This window comes from Diabrotica undecimpunctata, chromosome 2, assembly GCF_040954645.1.
Source record: "Diabrotica undecimpunctata isolate CICGRU chromosome 2, icDiaUnde3, whole genome shotgun sequence".
Taxonomy (NCBI): Eukaryota; Metazoa; Arthropoda; class Insecta; order Coleoptera; family Chrysomelidae; genus Diabrotica; species Diabrotica undecimpunctata.
The window spans coordinates 10,985,580-11,004,653 of record NC_092804.1 but is presented as its reverse complement, the minus strand read 5'-3'; the positions used below and the strand labels follow the sequence as shown (position 1 = coordinate 11,004,653).

Sequence of the window (19,074 nt, the reverse complement as noted above, 5' to 3'; positions counted from 1 at the left end):
TCGAATTTCAGTGAAAGTAGAAAGTGCGTACATAATGTTCCGAAAACCATGGTCAGCTTCAGAGCTGCAAGAGATTATCAATAATTTTTGGGACTCCGATGATAAAGAATCTCCTGAAGTAGGTGGCACTAAAAGTGACTGAAAGTGAAATTGAAGATCATCTTTCGGAAGCAAGTGAACAGTATAATCAGCAAGTAGTATTAAATGAGGTAAAAGAAATAAATTAGACTTACTCACAATCAATTTAATTTTACTACCCAAGACGACCGGTTTTGCTTTCTAAAATTTGCAAAGCATCATCAGGTCAGTGGTACAAAGTAAATTAAATGCTGAAATTATAAAAAGCCCATATTAGGGTGTTGTCTTATAAGGATATAGATCAAAAAAGTTATAGATCAAAAAAGTTATAGTAATTATGTCAATATTACATGTTTGTGTTTATTAATATGCATAAAATTGCTTTAGCAGACAAAGTAACAACCCACAAATTGGTAAGAGAAAAAAATCTGTGGAATTGTAATAAATTAGAAATAAACAAAATACTACTTATATTCCGGTACAAGAGTTTTTATATAGTGATTGGTGATACATAGTTCTATGAATCACTATGTATAACTATGTATCACCAGTCACTATATAAAAATTCTTGTACCGGAATGTAAGTAGTATTTTGTTTATTTCTAGTTCATTCAAATTAAACAGATTTTTTCTCTTATTAATTTGTGGGTTGTTACTTTGTCTGCTAAAGCAATTTTATGCATATTAATAAACACAGACATGTAACATTGGCATAATTACTATAACTTTTTTGATCTATAACTTTTTTAATCTATATCCTTATAAGACAGCACCCTAATATGGGCTTTTTATAATTTCAGCATTTAATTTACTTTGTACCACTGACCTGATGATGCTTTGCAAATTTTAGAAAGCGAAACCGGTCGTCTTGGGTAGTAAAATTAAATTGATTGTGAGTAAGTCTAATTTATTTCTTTTACCTCTTTTAAAATGGACTCACACAAGCAACACTTAAGTCTAGTTAACCACTTCACCACATAAAAAACAAACAAAATAAAATATGGCATTTTTTCTTTACTAAGACAGGTTTACTTTGTCCACCAAACTAAACTATAGAACTAAAGTTTTATTTAGATTAATTAATTCACACACCCTAATTATAATTTCTTAAGTACTTCAACGTAAATGTATCCACATAAAAGAATGGTGTACGTATCCTCTTTGTGAACTCCCATATAAACACCTTAACTTTGAGTCTGTGGAGCATCGAGCAAAATTTATTATATCTCATAACAGATTAAGAACTCCGCTTTTATTACATAAAAATGACTTAACTAAATGTATACTCTCTCGACAAAAGATAACATTAAATTTTGACTGTTTATATGTTATATTTTCGTATACATATAGGAGTAGATACAAAGATAAGATAAAAATAAGATGTTACTTACCGGCACTAAAAATCGTCTAACCTCTGCTAAAGCATATGCAATCCTAGCGTGAGCTTCTGCCGGCGTAGCAAAAGCACTAATTTCAACATGGAGTTCTTCGCTTAGGTGTTGAAATTTAGGGTCCCCGCTAGCACGAAGCTCCTCTTCCTGTAAAAAAATTATATTAAAATAATAGTATAATATTTTGTCAAGTAATGTAGTAACTTGCTGATAGTGTTTTTGATGGTATATTGTTTTCGGTGTTTAAAGGCAGGTATTATTAAAGGCAATGACGTGTGTATGTCGTCACGACACATTATAAACAAATACCAATATCAAGAATTTTTCAATACACTATAAAGTGGACCACACTTACTGGAAATCAATATGGAGTAATAATGTTTAAACAAAGACAACTATATAATGGCAAAGAAAAAACAATATCTTAGATATTTATATCAACAGGTGAACATACGTACTTACTTACTTTACTTTATCGTGTTCGGACATATAATTCATAAAATTTCGGCCCAGTATCGGGCTACGTCGGTTCCATCTTTGTTGGCGAGCCACAAATCTATTAGGCTACATCGATGAGGCCAGTTTCTGCATGTAAGAAGATGTTCCATATTCTGTGTTTCTCCACAGTTACAGTTCACATCATCTTGGTCGATTTTTCCCCATTTTGCCATGTTTGATTTTACTGGAGCGACCCCCGTTCTTATCCTATTCATAGTTTTCCAAGTTTTAAAGTCTAGGGACTGGCCGGTCCATTGAACCTGAGGAAGAGAAAAATACTCAGGCGGTTCATCCTGCACTATTTCAAGGAAGCTTTTCCTAGATTTTAGTCGCTTTCGTGGTGTTCGAGCTTTGTATAGGGCATGCCGCTCGTCCGCGATCTGTTTAATTTTCTCTATGTGCTCTGCAACTCCTCTGCGTGTTGAGGGTTCTGCAAAACCCGCTGCTTTATATAGATTTGATAGTGGCGTTGATTTCAAGCACCCCGTTACTATCCTGCATGTCTCATTTAGCACAGTATTAACTTGTTTGGTGTGGGCAGATCTGCCCCAAAGGGGACACGCATATTCAGCAGTTGAGAAACACAGTGCCTGTGCAGTTGTTGTTAAAACGCCAGGACGTGCGCCCCATTTACTTCCCGTTAGCTTTCTTAGTATGCTGTTCCTAGTTGTTACTTTCTCTTTCGTTTTTATGCAATGTTGTCTATAAGTGAGGGACTGGTCCAGAGTTAACATACGTACTGGCTAACCGATATAAATAAAATTACAGATTTAGTCTACTTTTTGCGTAACTAAGTGTGTTTGGAAAAGTATTTAGTGCTAACTTAAACATTTTGTTGTTATTCTTTTTAATATTGTTAACGTATAACCTTATTTAGTTATTTATTTTAATTATTTATTTAATTATTAATCTTTTATAAATATTCCACGACCAAATTGACAATATTCATATATTTTATCAAATCTGAGCACCATTTGTCTACAATTACCCACACGGCCGTGGAAAATAATACATTTACTCCAAAATGCTCAAGTTAGAACTTTTAAAAGATTAATTTCTTGAAAATTATCTAATTTATTGCGTTTCTCAAAAGAGGTACGAACATAATTCTGTAAATTTCACATGATCGTCGTATTTAAGTAGTATTTTAACTCTCTGCGGCATAGATCAATAGTGACATCCCTGCCCGCAGCATAGATCAGAAACCCTTTTTCTATACGCTGATCACACTATACTCCTCAAGTCAGAACCACACGGAGAGCGTGGACAATTGTCTGTATTTAAAAGAGCGCAAAATTACTTAGACCGAGTTATTAGGTGGTGCAATAAATAGAGAGTGACCATAAATCCCTCTAAAACACAACTAATCTTATTCAAATCCTCCAATTGTCGCGATGTTTATGGCCGAATAACACTGTTAGGAGAGGACCTTATTCCAAGAAACGCAGTTTCCTATTTGAGAGTTCATTTTAGCAGGACTCTCAACTGAAAAACCGACATTCAAGATCCCCTCGACAGGGTGAGAAAGAGGGTTAAACTCCTGACAATGCTAGCCGATAAAATGGGCAGGATGCCATCTAAAACATTATTGCACACCTACAAAACCTTTGTAAGACCGATTATCGAATACAAGGCATGCGTCTACGCATCTCTTAACACCTACCAAATTAACACCATTATAGCCACCGAAACGAAAATCCTTAGATTTTACATGGGGAAGTGCAGGCATTAGCACATTAGCACACATGAATCAGGTAGCTAATCTGACACCTATTAAGGACAGAATCCTATTCCTCAGCAGGAGATATCCCAGGCTCGAACAACTAAGAAAAACAAACATTAAAGATGCCTTGCAATCGCCGAGGGTAAATACTCACCAGAGTTCCTAAAATAAAAGTTCCGTTCCCTCCAACAAAGCTTCTACACATTACTGGACACGAACTTCTTTATGAGTATTTTGATATTCTAGAATCATTCCCCATTAAATATCGCAGCATGCATGCCAAAAATGATGATTAAGAGCCATTCGTAGTATGGCTAGTAAGTACCTTCTTCGACTTGTTTGGCTTTCTTCACCAATAATTCTTCTTGTGCGCTTCATCACAACATCGTCCACACATAAACGCCACCTTCTGAACCCCAGCTTTTAAGCAATCCACTACATCTCCACAAGCATCAATCATCAAAAAAGGAGTACCCCTTCTTGGAAGAGGCGACAGCCTAAACAAAGTAATAACTCTGGATCCAATCTCTGCGGCATTAGAAGTAAGTTAGACCTCGTGGTGCAAGCACCAAAAGTTCAGCGTCGAATTGAAAAAGCTTTAAACTTTTTCAGCAACATTTAGAGCCTTTTTAAAAGGACAAAGTAAATTTTGAACATCAATTCATTACTATGCATAAGACTTGTCTATCGTCCTGATCCTAAATCAAAACAAGAGGATAAAGAGTGGTGTCAACCTGGATCTTCGGCTCCGAAACAAATTCGTGTCCAGAAATAGCCAAGAAAGTGTAATCGTAAGTTGTTTGGGATCCAAAGGAATTTTGTTTGTGGATTACTTGCAAACTCGTAAACCAATAAATTCTGAATATTCGTGCAACTTTATGACCAGATGAAGAAAATTGGTGAAAAAAAGAAAATTTTTCCGATTTGCAAAAGAAAAAAAAATCCTTTTTCACCAGGACTTTAATTCATGGCTAAAATCCATGAATTAAAGTTCGAATTGTTGGAGTATTTACCGTATTTATCAGATTTGATCCATATCAACTTTGTTTTAATACCTAAAAAAATTCATGCGTCGGAATGTGAATTCATGCGTGTTTTATAAAAAAAGTTTTCGCCATCATTTATAGGAGTCAGATGAGTTGTCCATTTCATTTTATAAACACCATGACAACTAACCTCAATTAGTGTAGGATACAAAATAATTTTTATTCAGTAATTTGTACTAATTTTGTTTATTGTAGCACCCTAATGCTGCAAATAAAGATTTGCGAAAGCTTGGTAGACTAAAAAGAGTATTTCTTGGTCCTATCTTCTGCTGCATACCCAAATAGTTGTGTTTGTAGTCTAACTTATCAGCGTTGATTACAAGCGTTTATCGCATTTTCAGTATATATATATATATATATATATATATATATATATATATATATATATATATATATATATATATATATATGCGTGTATATTGTAGAGATATGCACTCTCGGTTACCATATAAACCGCATCCAGTAATTGGAAAACATGCAATTAATAATACAGAGTACATGAGTGGTGCGTCGCAATTTCAGTGTGGTTATATTATTAATTTACGTTAGGATGAAGGTAAAGGACTATCTAAAATATTAACTCTCCTAAATCAAAGCTAGAACGAGCGCTTTAAACATATTGCACGAATCGTAGTAGATAAATATTTACATTCTGTTCCAATTACAAAAAGCTCATACTTCTGTAGTATCAAAGTTACTTTAATTAATTATTAATATTCTTTACTTGTTTGTTTGAATTAACTTAATTAATCCAAACCGTTTGAGTAACCATTACGATACATATATAGTTCACAACATATTAGTTTAAGATTTTAAAATAAAAGAAAATGAAAATCTAAATTTTATTATCTTTCTCCATCCGGTGGCAGCTATCCTAACTCCATTTTCGCAGTTTTTGCATTATGGGTCATACCATTAATAATCTCCTTCACATATGCGTTTTACCTAATCAGTTTATTTAACCTTTCTCTTCTAATACTTTCGGGAACATGTTTGTGAAGATAAAATTTAGTGAATAATTTTAGTCTATAGTGGAAGTCACAGTTGGAATGTAGTTCAGGTAAGATAGGCAATGTATTTTTTATGGAAGAACGGCGGACCACGTTGCCGGTTTGCCCCGAGCGGTGTATCAGGACCGGATTTAAGAATCATAGCACTTGAATATACGCGCGCACAACAAATGCCTGCAGTTATATAAAAGACTATTATTATGATAAAAAAAGTAAAATATAACTCGATTGCTTATCTATATTTATCAATTTTCAATAGCTTCCAGTGTAAACACATTCCTTGGGAAATAAAGATCATTATAAAGTCATTATGAGAAGCGAATCAGTTTTAATCCCCATTGTCCATGTAAAGCAAACATATCTCTTTGTCGATTTGGATACTGATCATTAGACCAAAAACTTTTTGGCAAAAACTATGAAAGCTTAATTCTATTTCATTTTCGCAAGCTCATGAAAATACTTACATCATGTATCTGTCGTGAATTTTAAACATGATATGACTCTTAGTGTACAAGTAAAACTTGTGGTGTTAAATGTATTGGACTATCATCTGAACTTAAAAAATGGTGACAGCTTGACTATTACTGTGGAAAAAGTTTCGAAAATGTACGGTGTAAGTGTTCGCAGAGTTTATGACACTCGTGAAGGGGTCCAGCAAGGCGAACTAAAATTGGCACAAAAAGGAAAGAAAAATATTTTCCAGTTTAATTCACGTAAGAATACTTACGATGTATCATGCAGAAAATCCCTTGAAAACTATCTTATATTCAAGTATAAAAATTTGTAGTACGTCCCTGGGCCATGTATTAAATATTTCCCATTTACATTGTGAGGTAAAAGAAGAAAAAATTCCAAAATATGGTTTTATTGATTTGTACGTGTTAGTTTTAAACTAATAATGTTTCAAAGTTATTTTGCGATATTGTTTGAACGGTTTGACGAGAATTTTGGGTTAGCGGGGAAGAGAAACGGTAGGAGCCGGTAAGCCGGTATACAACATCGAAGGTCGGAGTGAAAATCAAGTTTTAAGTTGGAAGATTTGGTCAAACAGGATACACGTCGTTATGTAGTTTGCAGAAGCCGGCAAATTTGTCGAAGAAAAAGTGATTTTTACTCAAAGTAATGTATCAACTCTGAACGAGTAATCACTTTTTTTTTGTTGTTTGCTATATCTCATATGAGAGATTTAAAATGGCGTTTTACAACAGTTGTGAAGATAACCTCATGTTGCCATTGTGTTGTACCTGTTCCAGTCTTTAAACGAGACGAGTTTTCCAAGGTTTGTGTTCCAGCCAGTGCTAGCTTCCACCCTCATTTTGTTATCCCTGGTCGTCATCCCAGTTCTACCCCCAGAAATTTTAGTAGGTCGAGTTTCCAACCACAAAAATGTTAAGAAAAGTAACTTCAGTGAAATCAAGGTAAATTTTTTGTTTTAAATTTTAAAGTAAAAATAGACATTTTTTTAATATAAATAATAATTGCTTTCATACAATTTAAAACTATTGTAATAATTAAAGTTATATATCTTAGGGCGTTTTTAGCTGTCATTTTAATTGCTCTGTTTTAAATTTAATGTTGACATATGAGATTTAGCTTTATTATTTTTGACATTAGTTGTTTTGTTTTTAGAAGGTTAACCTCTATACATGGTTTCACTTAAAAAGTTAATTCTTTATCTGTAATAAGTTTTGTAGCATCTTGTAAACGGATTTTGTAAACAAAAAGGACATGTAAATTTTTCTTTGTTATTTTTATATTTACTTTTGTGACTATTAATATAGTGTTTATGTATTATCTGATTGTGACAGTAATAAATGTTTAATTTATTTGTCTGAACCATTTTGTCTATTTATTTTAGAAAAGTCTCCTAACCCCTTTTGTGTTTCTTTTTTAGGAAGAAAGAGCCCTTTTCCTTTATCCAGCAAGACAAGGATCTTTCGAAGCGGCGTCCTTATTTTAAATAGCTAGAGGTCCTTCTTGTTTTGTTTGTCCGTTTGTTCCAGGAGATTCATGTAAGTACCCATTTGTTTTATTTTTTTGTATTTGACCCAATCCAACCCCCTTTCCATTCACTTATCCACGATCCAGCTACTCCAAATAAACCCCGAGAGCCGTTCGCACAGTTTCGTTTATTTTGCTTGCCCTATCTCTGCTCCAATAGTTTCTGTCCCCAATTTTCAACCCCCTATAATAATACCCTATGTGCTAGGCAAAATATTTCGTTACGACGAGAGGAGTGGAATCTCCAACAAGGAAAATTGTCAATGATTTTATTTGTGGAAAACATACCACCAACCGTCGACAGCATAATAAACAGAGTGAAGGATGATGAATTTCTACCTGCTTTTTCAAAAACCACATTTCGTAGGCTACTAAATGACATGGGTTTTAAATATGGTAACTGACGTTGAGATTTAATAATGATGGAAAAAAAAAGATACCATATCCTGAAGACACAAGTACCTCTAAAAAATAAAAACATTAAGAAAGAAGGATAATGTAAACCTAAATGGATGAACACAATGATCAAGAATCCACGAGATGTCTTCATAAAAGGGCTCTCTACTGGACTGAAAGATCCAACCCAAAGAGGTTCTTGGTTTGTTCTTCTTCACGCTGAAAGAAGAAATGATTTTATGGCATGTTCCAAAACGTTGTCGTTGGATAACGCGTCATATCACTCCTGCAAATTTGATTTCCCGAAAAAATTGTGGAACAAAAGGCAAATCAAGGATTGGCTAATCGAAAAAATCGAAACATTTTCTTCGAGGCAGTTTACTTAAAAATGAATTACTGGATACTGCGGCCGCATGTAGAGACTAGTACGACAAAATTGAAACAATTGCGGAAAAATATGGCGTTGAGACTACCGCCTTACTATTGCGAGCTGAACCCGATTGAGATGGTGTGGAGTCAAGTGAAAACGTACATGACTTCAAACAACGTCGATGTTAAAGAAAATAGTTAGAACGGTTAATAAAAGAAGCTTACCAACGTGTATCCAAAGAGCAGTGGCCTAATTATGTGAACCACGTCAAGATAGTAAAAGAAAACATTTTTAAAATTAATATTAAGAAAAAGAAGGTACAATAAATACCAACAGTATCCTACTATAAATAGAGATATGCAATATTTTGTGCAGTATAAAATTGTAGGTTTTGCTTTTCTATATGTATGTATATATGTAGTTTTCAATATATTTGAAAAAAAAGGTATTTTTTAAATTAAGCATTTTAAACCAGGCAAATTTTTAGAACATACTATAAGTACATTAACAAAGTGAATAATAAAGTAATAAGTATTATTTTTAATTAGGGTGCTAATTGGGGGATGATTTTTACTTTTTTGTCGCTGAAAAAAAAATACGGACTAACCTTATTTTTTTCTTAACTCCCTTAAAATTAGAGAGTTTCACTCAGAACATTACAAATATATCTTAAACAAATTAATTGTTATAAACTTTGTATAATTATACACAAAAACCTAATATTACCATATTTATTTATACTTATACAAAGTCTATAAAAATTAATGGCTTAAAATATATTTATAATGTTGTCATTGTTGTAATTTTTGAGTCAATAAAAGTAACTGTAAAAATAGTAGGCATAATTCAAGAAAAGTTAACATGTACAGCTTTGACTTTCAAATAAAAACTTAATTTTTTTATAAAATTTATTGTTAAAAAATATTAATAACTATAATACATGAAGATACTATCATTTTGTAGCTTTTTCTACTAATAATAATAAAAAGGAAAATTTTTCAAAATAAATAATTATTTTAAATTGTTTAAACAAATTACTAGGTTAAATAAAAAATTCATAAATTGACTAATTAAATTTTTTATGATCTATGAAATGAGATATCCCGAATTAAAAAAAAAACCTAAATATTCGTTCAACAGAACGGGAGATAACAAGATAAGGCGTTCTCAAACCTGAGAGACTGATCTAGACGACGCCTAACATTTGGCTCCCAAAGAAAGTTGTGTTTTATTGTTCTACATTGGCTTCCAACTTTCGGAGTAGAGTAAAGTAGTAGAGTAGAGTATTTATTTAACTACATAACAAATACAAATATTGTTTGTAGCAAGCCAAAAAAATACATAGTATATAAAAAAAGAATATGAAACGTAACTTAAATATATACAAACAAACACATATTAAACAGAAACAGATTTATGGCAAAGTTACGGTAAACAGTTGAGTGAATGTTCTGAAATGAGTCATATATTCTTCTGGGCAATAAAAACAATGTTTTAGAAGATATTTTTTTATAACTTTATCGAAACTATTACAGCTTAGCTGTTTAATACTTTTTGGTAAAATACTATAATAGTTATAATTAAGGCAATTTTTTTCTGAAAGGCTTAATCTACAGCAATTTGTTCGTAGGTAGTGACAGTTTCGCGTATTATGAACGTGGAAATCAGACTGCTTTATTAAATGAGCACGTTTTCTGTGAATTTCAGTTAGAACATGAAATATTAACAGAGTAGGTAGCGGCACAATTTTGTATTTGATAAAGAAAGGTCGGCAATGTTCTAGATAACTAACCCCTGCTAAAATCCTGATAGCGTTCATTTGCATTCTAAAAATTTGAAATGCATTTATTGAATTGTCCCATATAATTACCCCATAGTTTAGGTGAGAGTGGAATAAAGATAAATATGTAATTTTAATGTTTCAAAGTTGACAACCCTTGCTAGTTGACGAATAAGAAATAATGAACTTGATAGCTTTTTCTTAAGTTGTGAGATATGAGCCTACCAGTTCAGTCGATTATCTATGGTTATTCCAAATAGTTTAACAGTCTTTTGTTATCTAGATCATCGCGTTAATTACTTGCAGATACAACCAAATTTTGCGTTTTCTCAGAGTTAAGTTTAGTTTGTTTGCAGCAAACCATGAGTTAGATTTAGTAAAAACTCCCTCATGAGACATTTTTAAATCATCAATATTTTTTCTTGATATAACATACGTCGTATCATCTGCGAATTGTATGGATTTGTACAGAAATATGAATTAAGGCAAATCGTTGACATAGATAATAAAAAAAAGAAGCCCTAAGACCGAACCTTGTGGGACTCCATGTTTTACGGATAGAAAATCGTAGAGATGACCTTTAGACACTACCGCCTGGTGTCTGCCACATAAATAAGAAGTTATGAGCTTAAGACGGATACCTCTGATTCCTTAATATTTTAATTTGTGAAGCAAAATGTGTTGTGAATGCAAAAGCCTTTCATAAGTTGCAAATAGAAATTGCTATGCGATTGCCGCCTTCAAGACCCTCAATCACCTCGCTCACAACATTAAGTGCCGCGTTTGTAGTAGAACGAACAGGTCTGAATCCATACTGTAAGTTGCTAAAGTAATTATTTGACTCAAAACAGTAATAAAATTGTTGTTTGAGAACCTTTTCAATCACTTTCCCAAAAGTAGAAACAATGCTTATGGGTCTGTAATTGTCAGTGTTTGAGGAATCACCTTTTTTGTAGATAGGTAGTACCTACTTTTGGGTATTTTAGTACTTCTGGAAATACTCCAGTTGATAGAATTAAATTAATAAGATGAGTGAAAGGTGCTAAATCTATTTGGTAAGTTTCTTTTAAAATTTTGCTATTAAGTAGGTAGTATATTGTCATCCATTGGCACCAACTCTTTCTGATGGGTCGTTCTATGGTTACAATCATTACGAACTCTCATTTTTAAGAATTTTATATGCTTTTTCAGTATAATTGTATTAATTTCCCATATAGTTTACTAACCTTTAACTTTAGTATTTAAAATCAAATAGTGATCTAACATTGTTAATATATTGTTTATAACTAAAAATGACGTTTATTCTTTTGTATATTTTATCAAAATCAGTTAGTCGATACCTGTGTATTTATAGTATCATAAAAAAACTTTTTTTTCCAATTTGTGTCGTCTAGAAAGACTACGTCTAAATATTATTCAAAAAGAGAAAATAGGTTATCATAAGTAAATTATCAAAGCTTTCTTTGTCTTAGAGTAATGGCTATTTGAAAAACATTTCTAAAAAAATTATCATTTCCTACATAAATAAGAAAATAATGGTTTAGTAATAGTAGTTATTGTAGTTAGCAATTGTCTTCATACAAATAAGATAAAATTAACTTCTGATAATGACTAAAACGTTCTAAGTAATTATTAACTTCGAAAGTTTTCTTGCAAAGACAAAGAAACAAAAAAGTACCGCAAAAGTTGTTTTAAATTATTTTTGATTACCTTCGCTTTTAAACGCAGTGTACATTTTATAATGAAAGTCCCTTCCGAACGCCGGAAATATTGCCAGATAATAAAGATTCCTTTAGGCAAACTTGGATAACAGAACAAAAACCATCACGTTATACTCAAATTTCCATTAGGCTGATTCCGCATCGACGACTCGACTCGAATTGAAACAGCTGAAACTTTGCCACAGACACAGGATTTGGTATTCATCAAAGGCGTTGAAATGATAATATTTTTCTGACAAAGCGTTCATGCATTCGTGTTAATTCCTACTCTTTCAAATTAATCTCATGACTACTTAGTTTGGAAAAGTATCTCATGGGCTTGACAGCTTGACACATGGCTTGATGCTTATTTTTTCATGGAATCTTGCGTTCTATCGTCGAATTCCTATATCTGATACTTTAAATAAAATAAATAAACGCACCATAAACGTTTATCATCAAAATACACTTCTCCAAGAAATTAACGCACCACTTTAAAATATTAAAATATTTTATTAGCGTTAATAAAAATTTCCACTATAATGTTATATTTTGCAAGCCCCTTGTACACGCTATTCGTACACTCTATATTTATTGACTGTGTTTTATCGCTATAGTTTTTTTTTGGAACAAAACAAAAAGAAGCAAAAAATGTACTAATTCTATAAATATACTAATTTCCAATTGTTCACGAATTTTATTCGGCTACTGTTTAATTGTTGATTATTGTTAATTGTGTTTATTATGGAGCGTCAATCACGTCAATCATTTAACCCGAGATGAATGTGCCCAAGCAGTGATACTATCGGAAGAAGGTTGGAGTTACCGAAGAATTGGTCGTCGGTTTAATGTGCCCACACATCCGTCTCATGGGTGTTAGAAAGATTCCTCAAAACAGGGGATCATACTCGCAGACCAGGGCATGGACGAAACCGGGTAACTACCCCTATTCAAGATCGATTTTTAACAATTTCTGCTCTTCGACAACCTTTTGTAACACATTGAAGTCTACAAATTCAGTTTCGAGACGTGCATGCTATACAAATTAGTACTGAAACTGTTCGCCAGCGACTTTGGGAATAAAACTTAACACCTAGGATTGCAGCCCGAGGTCCTCTATTAACTGCAGAGCATCGAAGGGGGAGACTACATTTTGCCAGAGAACACGTTAATTGGTTAGATGCTGACTGGGAACGAGTGCTATTTACTAATGAATCCCGATTTTGTTTGTACAATAATGAAAGATGTTTTCGTGTGTTGCGACGACCCAACGAACGATATGCTCAGTGTAACTTCTCACACACCACATTTTTTGGTGGAGGATCCGTTATGGTGTGGGGTGATATTTCTGTGACCGCACGTACGGACATAGTGGCCATACAAAATAGAACTGTTACAGCTGAAAGGTACATATTGGAGATCCTGGAGCAACATGTAGTACCATTCGCTCCTTCTATCGGTGAAAATTTCTTACTAATGCAAAATAATGCCAGACCTCAAGCTGCATAGATCGTCAGAAATTATCTAGAAGAGGTAAAAATTAACACTATGGAATGACCAGCACATAGTCGGGATTTAAATCCGATTGTAAATATCTGGGAAACAACTTACAGGAAGTGGGAGAGAGGCTGATCCAGATTTGGAGAGAACTAGACCAAAATGAAATTCGGCAATTAATTTTAAGTATGGGCCAACGATGTGAGGCTGTTATACGTAGTAGAGGTGGTAACACTCGTTATTAAGACTTTTTTCATCTTTTAGTTTACTTTTCTTATTATTATTTTTTTAGAATTTTCCGTTTTATTTTTTTTTCTCCTGTACTTTAACATTTTCTAATGATTAGACAAATTGTTATAATTACTAATAAAATGTAGAATAAATTTGGTGTTTTATTTTTTATTCTTTGCCTGTTTGTAAATAAAATTGATTTATTGAAGTGGTGCGTTAGTTTCTTGGAGAAGTGTATGTGGTTATCGATGTAAGTTGGCGACCGTCATGGCGACAATACGTTTCTCTGTTTTGTCCTGCACGTATTATGTTTGCAACATAAAGTTACAATCTATCGAGGTCATCACGTGACTAGAAACGACCTCAATATGGCCGAAGATATTGTTATGATCGTTGTGTCAGATCGTGTATTATTGATCTAATTTTTTATCCATTCTCGTATTTACTAGGTTTCCTTGTTGCTTCAAAAATAGTTTGGTGCCCAAAAGTTTTTTCTCTTACGAGTATTTACCTCACTCGCGAATCTCTTATAGTCTAGCTCTGTCGAACCCCGACCAAGACACCTCTACCAAACTGAAGCCCATACCGTAGTAACCTTATTTGTGTAACCGTGTTGCCAACGATCAGAGCATTTTCCATCTTCTGTTAAGCACATTTCTTCACAGCCTACCAGTGGCATTTATTACGCTACACTTTTAATCAATGTGCATCTTGTATTCTTACGTTTTAATCAATTTGTCTACTACATTTTTTATACATGCTCAGTTAGTGAATTTGGCCTACATTACATGATTTTTTAATAGCTACCCAATGGCAACCCCTTTGATTTTGATTGAATAAATCATAGTTTATTAAAAATGTGTTGCACTTTTTTAGATTATGTTTAAATCTTCTCAATAACTAATCATAATTGTATCATATTGTTTTAATATTATTGAATCCGGCCCTGATCCCACCGCCATATTGGTTTAATCGTTAACCACACTTTCTGACGCTGTTTTTGATATACACGTTAATTATGCTCATAGCTTTTCTCGATGAATTTGCAGGTACTGGTATTTGGAACCGCTCCCTTAAGTTTTTCAGCCAGGATTTTTTCTTTCTGCTCAAACCTTTTTTACCTTTATTACTGTCTTCCACTATAAACTGTACTAGACTGTACTTACCACTACGAAACACATGGCTCAGATATGACGCTTTCTTCCTTTTATCAGTTGTTAACAATATTCTTTTTTTGCCCATTCTTGTCAATACATCCGTATTGGTCCCTCTTCCTATCCAAGTTATTCTTAGTAAGCGTCAATACAAAGCGCCACATTTCTAAAGGCTTTAAGTTTTTTGTTAGTTGCTGCTATTAACGTCCACTTCTCTACTTAGTAGAGAGTACATAACATTTCATGACACACCTTCGGATGCTAACGCTTAGGTTGCTGTTATCTCTACCTCAGGGTGCCATTTATCATTTACTGTGTACCCCAGATGTACTCTTTCAATATTTTCAGTTTCAATGTGCTGGTCGATATTTTGAATGTTCTTTTTACTAATCACCATAAACGCTATAAGATGGTAAAATCTGCACTAGGCTAGATTCTTAAGTGGAATTGGGTACTTAAAAGTACCATTGTAGGTAAGTCCATTGGCAAACCTGTTCGCGTTAGAGATAACAATAAAATATATATCAAAAGTCCTTATTTATTGACATACAGTTGAGTTCTTGTGCTAAAAACATCGGAAAAACGCCAAAACAATTGGATTTTTTTGATTTTGAGTATGTTCCAGAGCAAAAATGGCAAATCTAACTACACTATTCAAAAGAACGAAAAAAACTACACTACAAAACTAATTATTTAGAAGTTTGCCAAAAATTATCTACAAAACCTAAAATTTTTCTGAAAAATTCAAATATTTGTCGCAACCTCAATTTCGCCAAAAAAAATCGTGAGTTTTGTGCATTAAAATGTATGTTCATGAATTTTTTTAGATAAAAAAAACGTCACTCAGGAAAACATTTTTTGCGTAGAGATCCCCTGGCGTCATCTAGGAATCTAAAAATTTGGCTAAAGGGGTTTCTAAATATTTACTTTCGAGTATTTAATCCCAAATAAGAATTCAGCTAAGTGCAGATTTTATAGCCTATTATAGCCTATAATAGCCTTTAATTTTGTGTCTGTTAATCGTAATTCCAAATTGGTTTCCTGCAGTATTTATTTTAGCGAGCATCATCTGTAAATCTTTTATGTCATCGCCAGTATAACAGTATAATCTGCCTGTCCAACATTAATTATTCATGCCTTTATTTTCATTGTACTCTTCCAGTGTAATTAGGCCTATTTTAATACTTTTATCTCTAATATATATGTCCCCTAAATTAAAAAAGTCTTCATTGTAAAATGTTTAATACATTAATAACAAAAGTATTTGGCTATAATAATTTTTTGACGTGACAACGTCTTAAATTAGGTTGTGGCTCGGAGTCATTCATGAAAAAGTGTAACGCCCGCTCACGTTTGTTACAGTGAGTCACCGAACGAGAGAAAGGCCCGCCGGACCGGCGAATGCCTTGCGTCTCTCTCCCACTCAAACATGATCGGTCCGCTGCGCGCGCAGCACTAGAGAAGTAGGCGCGTTGAATCGGTGCGTGCTTCCGTGCTTGTGTCTCTGTCAGTGTTGTTCCGTCTACCGATTTTTCGGTAGATCTACCGAATTTGATTCCTATCTACCGATCTACCGAACTGCCCCTTGAATCTACCTAATTTTAAAACAAATATCACAATGACTTGAAAATAAATTCGGATAATACAATTTATCTTTTTATTTCTGTTACCATCAAAAAACTTTTCAGTGTAACCTAATACTTGGTATTTTTAATACGTTTGTATTAAAATTCATTTGATACTTCCCTATAGTGTTTAAAAATATATTTGCAAAGATGCAAAGAAAGCGAAATACCCCGAGATTCAAGTTCGTAATTTTATACCCAATAATAACATATTGTATAAACATCATTCCGTAATCATAATCATTCACACACGTCTCTTCAATTCTCAAAGAATCTCAAGTATTAAGTGATAAATTATTAGCTAAATGACGGTGTGTGTGCTGTCGGTTTTCTTTGACTGCCGACTTAATCCATTAGCAGATAATGGTTGTTACATCTATTTGAACCAGAACGTTTTACCTTTCTGTAAATATTATGACCTATAACTATTTCTCAAAATATTATTAAACCTTATTTGTATCATAATAGCTGATATGAGCATTTGGTCCCAATAATTTGATTCTTTATTTATTAAACAAAATTCAATGAATTATGGTTATTTCTAATAATTAGTTCAGCATAATTATTTAAGGTCTTTAACTTTTGAACCATTAAGTCGCCACCATAATGGGAAACTTTTCTATTTTTAGTTTTATGGAAAAAAGTTATTCTTTCTAAAAAGTTCTGAATGATCTAAAACTTAGAATACAATCATCAGATATTAAATTTTTTTAGTAATATAGGCAGTTTATCAAAAAATATGAATTTTATGTTCATATTTTTTGACAAACCTCGTGTATATGGCTCAAAAAATTTAATTGATGATTGATTTTAGGTTTTAGGTCATAAAACTAAAAAAAAATTCCATTATGGTATTCACTTAATTGGACGCACTGTATTATAATATATATATATATATATATATATATATATATATATATATATATATATATATATATATATATATATAAGCTCCACGGAACATCACTGGTCTCTGTCTTTCTCGAGCGTTCTTGGCGTTCAAGACACATTACAGCAGAAACACTTCCTTTCATTTCATATTTCTCCTATCATCGTCCTATCCTCAACAAAATCACTCAAATAGAAATTAGTTGAGTTTAAGTTTACATGTACAATGTTTTAGTAAACAAAATATATTTCTATAGTTAAAATTTGTGCAATTCTTATTTTCATTCAATTCCTTGTTCCTATTGTGCAATTTAATAATATTCATATCAATAAATATTCTACCGAGAAAAAGACGTTGTCACGTAAAATCTTCGCCCGTAAAACCGACTTTACAGGCAACCGATATTTTTTTGGTAAAATCATACGTTCAACCAAAAAATTATAATGAGGACGTTTAGCGCTCTACCATTAGCAAAAAAATATGTCACGTCATTTTAAATGGTAAACACGACCGTTTAGATGTTTTTCCTAGAATAATTTGACGGGCCCTTGTAAATATAGTCATAAATCACCCTTTACGCCTTTGCTTTTCACGCTTTGTCGTATAATGCCCTTATTTTGGGTGATAGATTCTAGATTCTCATAAATTTAACCCGGTTAAAAGGTTTCGCATAAAATCGCTGAAAAGTTAAATCAATTTCATGGAAAAATATGAATTTTATTTTTCGTCCGACGTTGATTTAGAATCAATTACGTAAATTCTACTGTTATGACGTATGCTCATATACAACTGGTAGAATTAAACGGCCATTTGTTCAACAAATTAGGATGGCGATCTTACTACCATTTAGAGGGTACTAAATCATGTAATTATTTCAAAATCGAAGGACCACCCACTAACGTGGGAAATAAGCATTTTAAACAATACGTAATTTAATGATTGAATGTTACTAGAACTATAATTATCACTTTAACTAAGGATGTTCTCTTCAAGATTAATATAATTAATTAAAGCGTTTAGCTTTTAACTATAAGCTATGGAATAATAACTAGGTAACAACTTAACTAAGCGACAGTTAAAATTCTGAACCAAGAATGCGTGTATGCGATACTAACTAATATGTGACAGTGAATGGTACGCGTGAGTTATACAAACTATGACCAAGGAATACGTCGACCCACTTGGTCGAATACTACAACAATACTAAATACTTAAAATTCTGATTGCAATGCCTAACTTTTGCCAAGGAGTTTGCGGGGGACAACTTCGAGATTTCTATACAGAAGTAGGTAAAAAACAACTTTTGAATGCTTTTAATATTTGTACATCCAAAGAATTATTCTCATCACATGTTCCCTCAAAAAAAAAAGGTTAAGTTATGCAATGATGGAATTTACAAATGAAAACTTCTTAATATGATTATAACTTATTGTCTTATGAGTTAATATATAGAATATTTTATAATGTGTACGTGTGTTTACTAAAAAATAAATATTTTTATACTCGGTCAAAGTTTCTTTTCATTTCACTAACCTATGATAATCAGTGAAATTGTATTTCACATAAATTATGAACAACTTAGAAATTAGAGGCATTTGAACTGTGGATGTATCGCAGAATCCTGAGAATATCATGGACCGAGAGAGTCACAAATGTCGAGGTCTTGAGAAGAATGAATAAAGAAA

The 19,074-nt window shown here is 32.8% G+C and overlaps 1 protein-coding gene across 2 annotated transcripts in view; it reads right to left on the bottom strand.

The window, feature by feature from the left end:
* LOC140434177 (uncharacterized) overlaps positions 1-19,074 on the bottom strand; it is a 929,087-nt gene that overhangs the window by 260,587 nt on the left and 649,426 nt on the right. For both annotated transcript variants that reach the window (XM_072522244.1, XM_072522245.1), the window contains exon 6: positions 1,470-1,616. In XM_072522244.1, the coding sequence (XP_072378345.1) occupies positions 1,470-1,616 (147 nt within the window). The remainder of the gene's footprint in view (positions 1-1,469; positions 1,617-19,074) is intronic.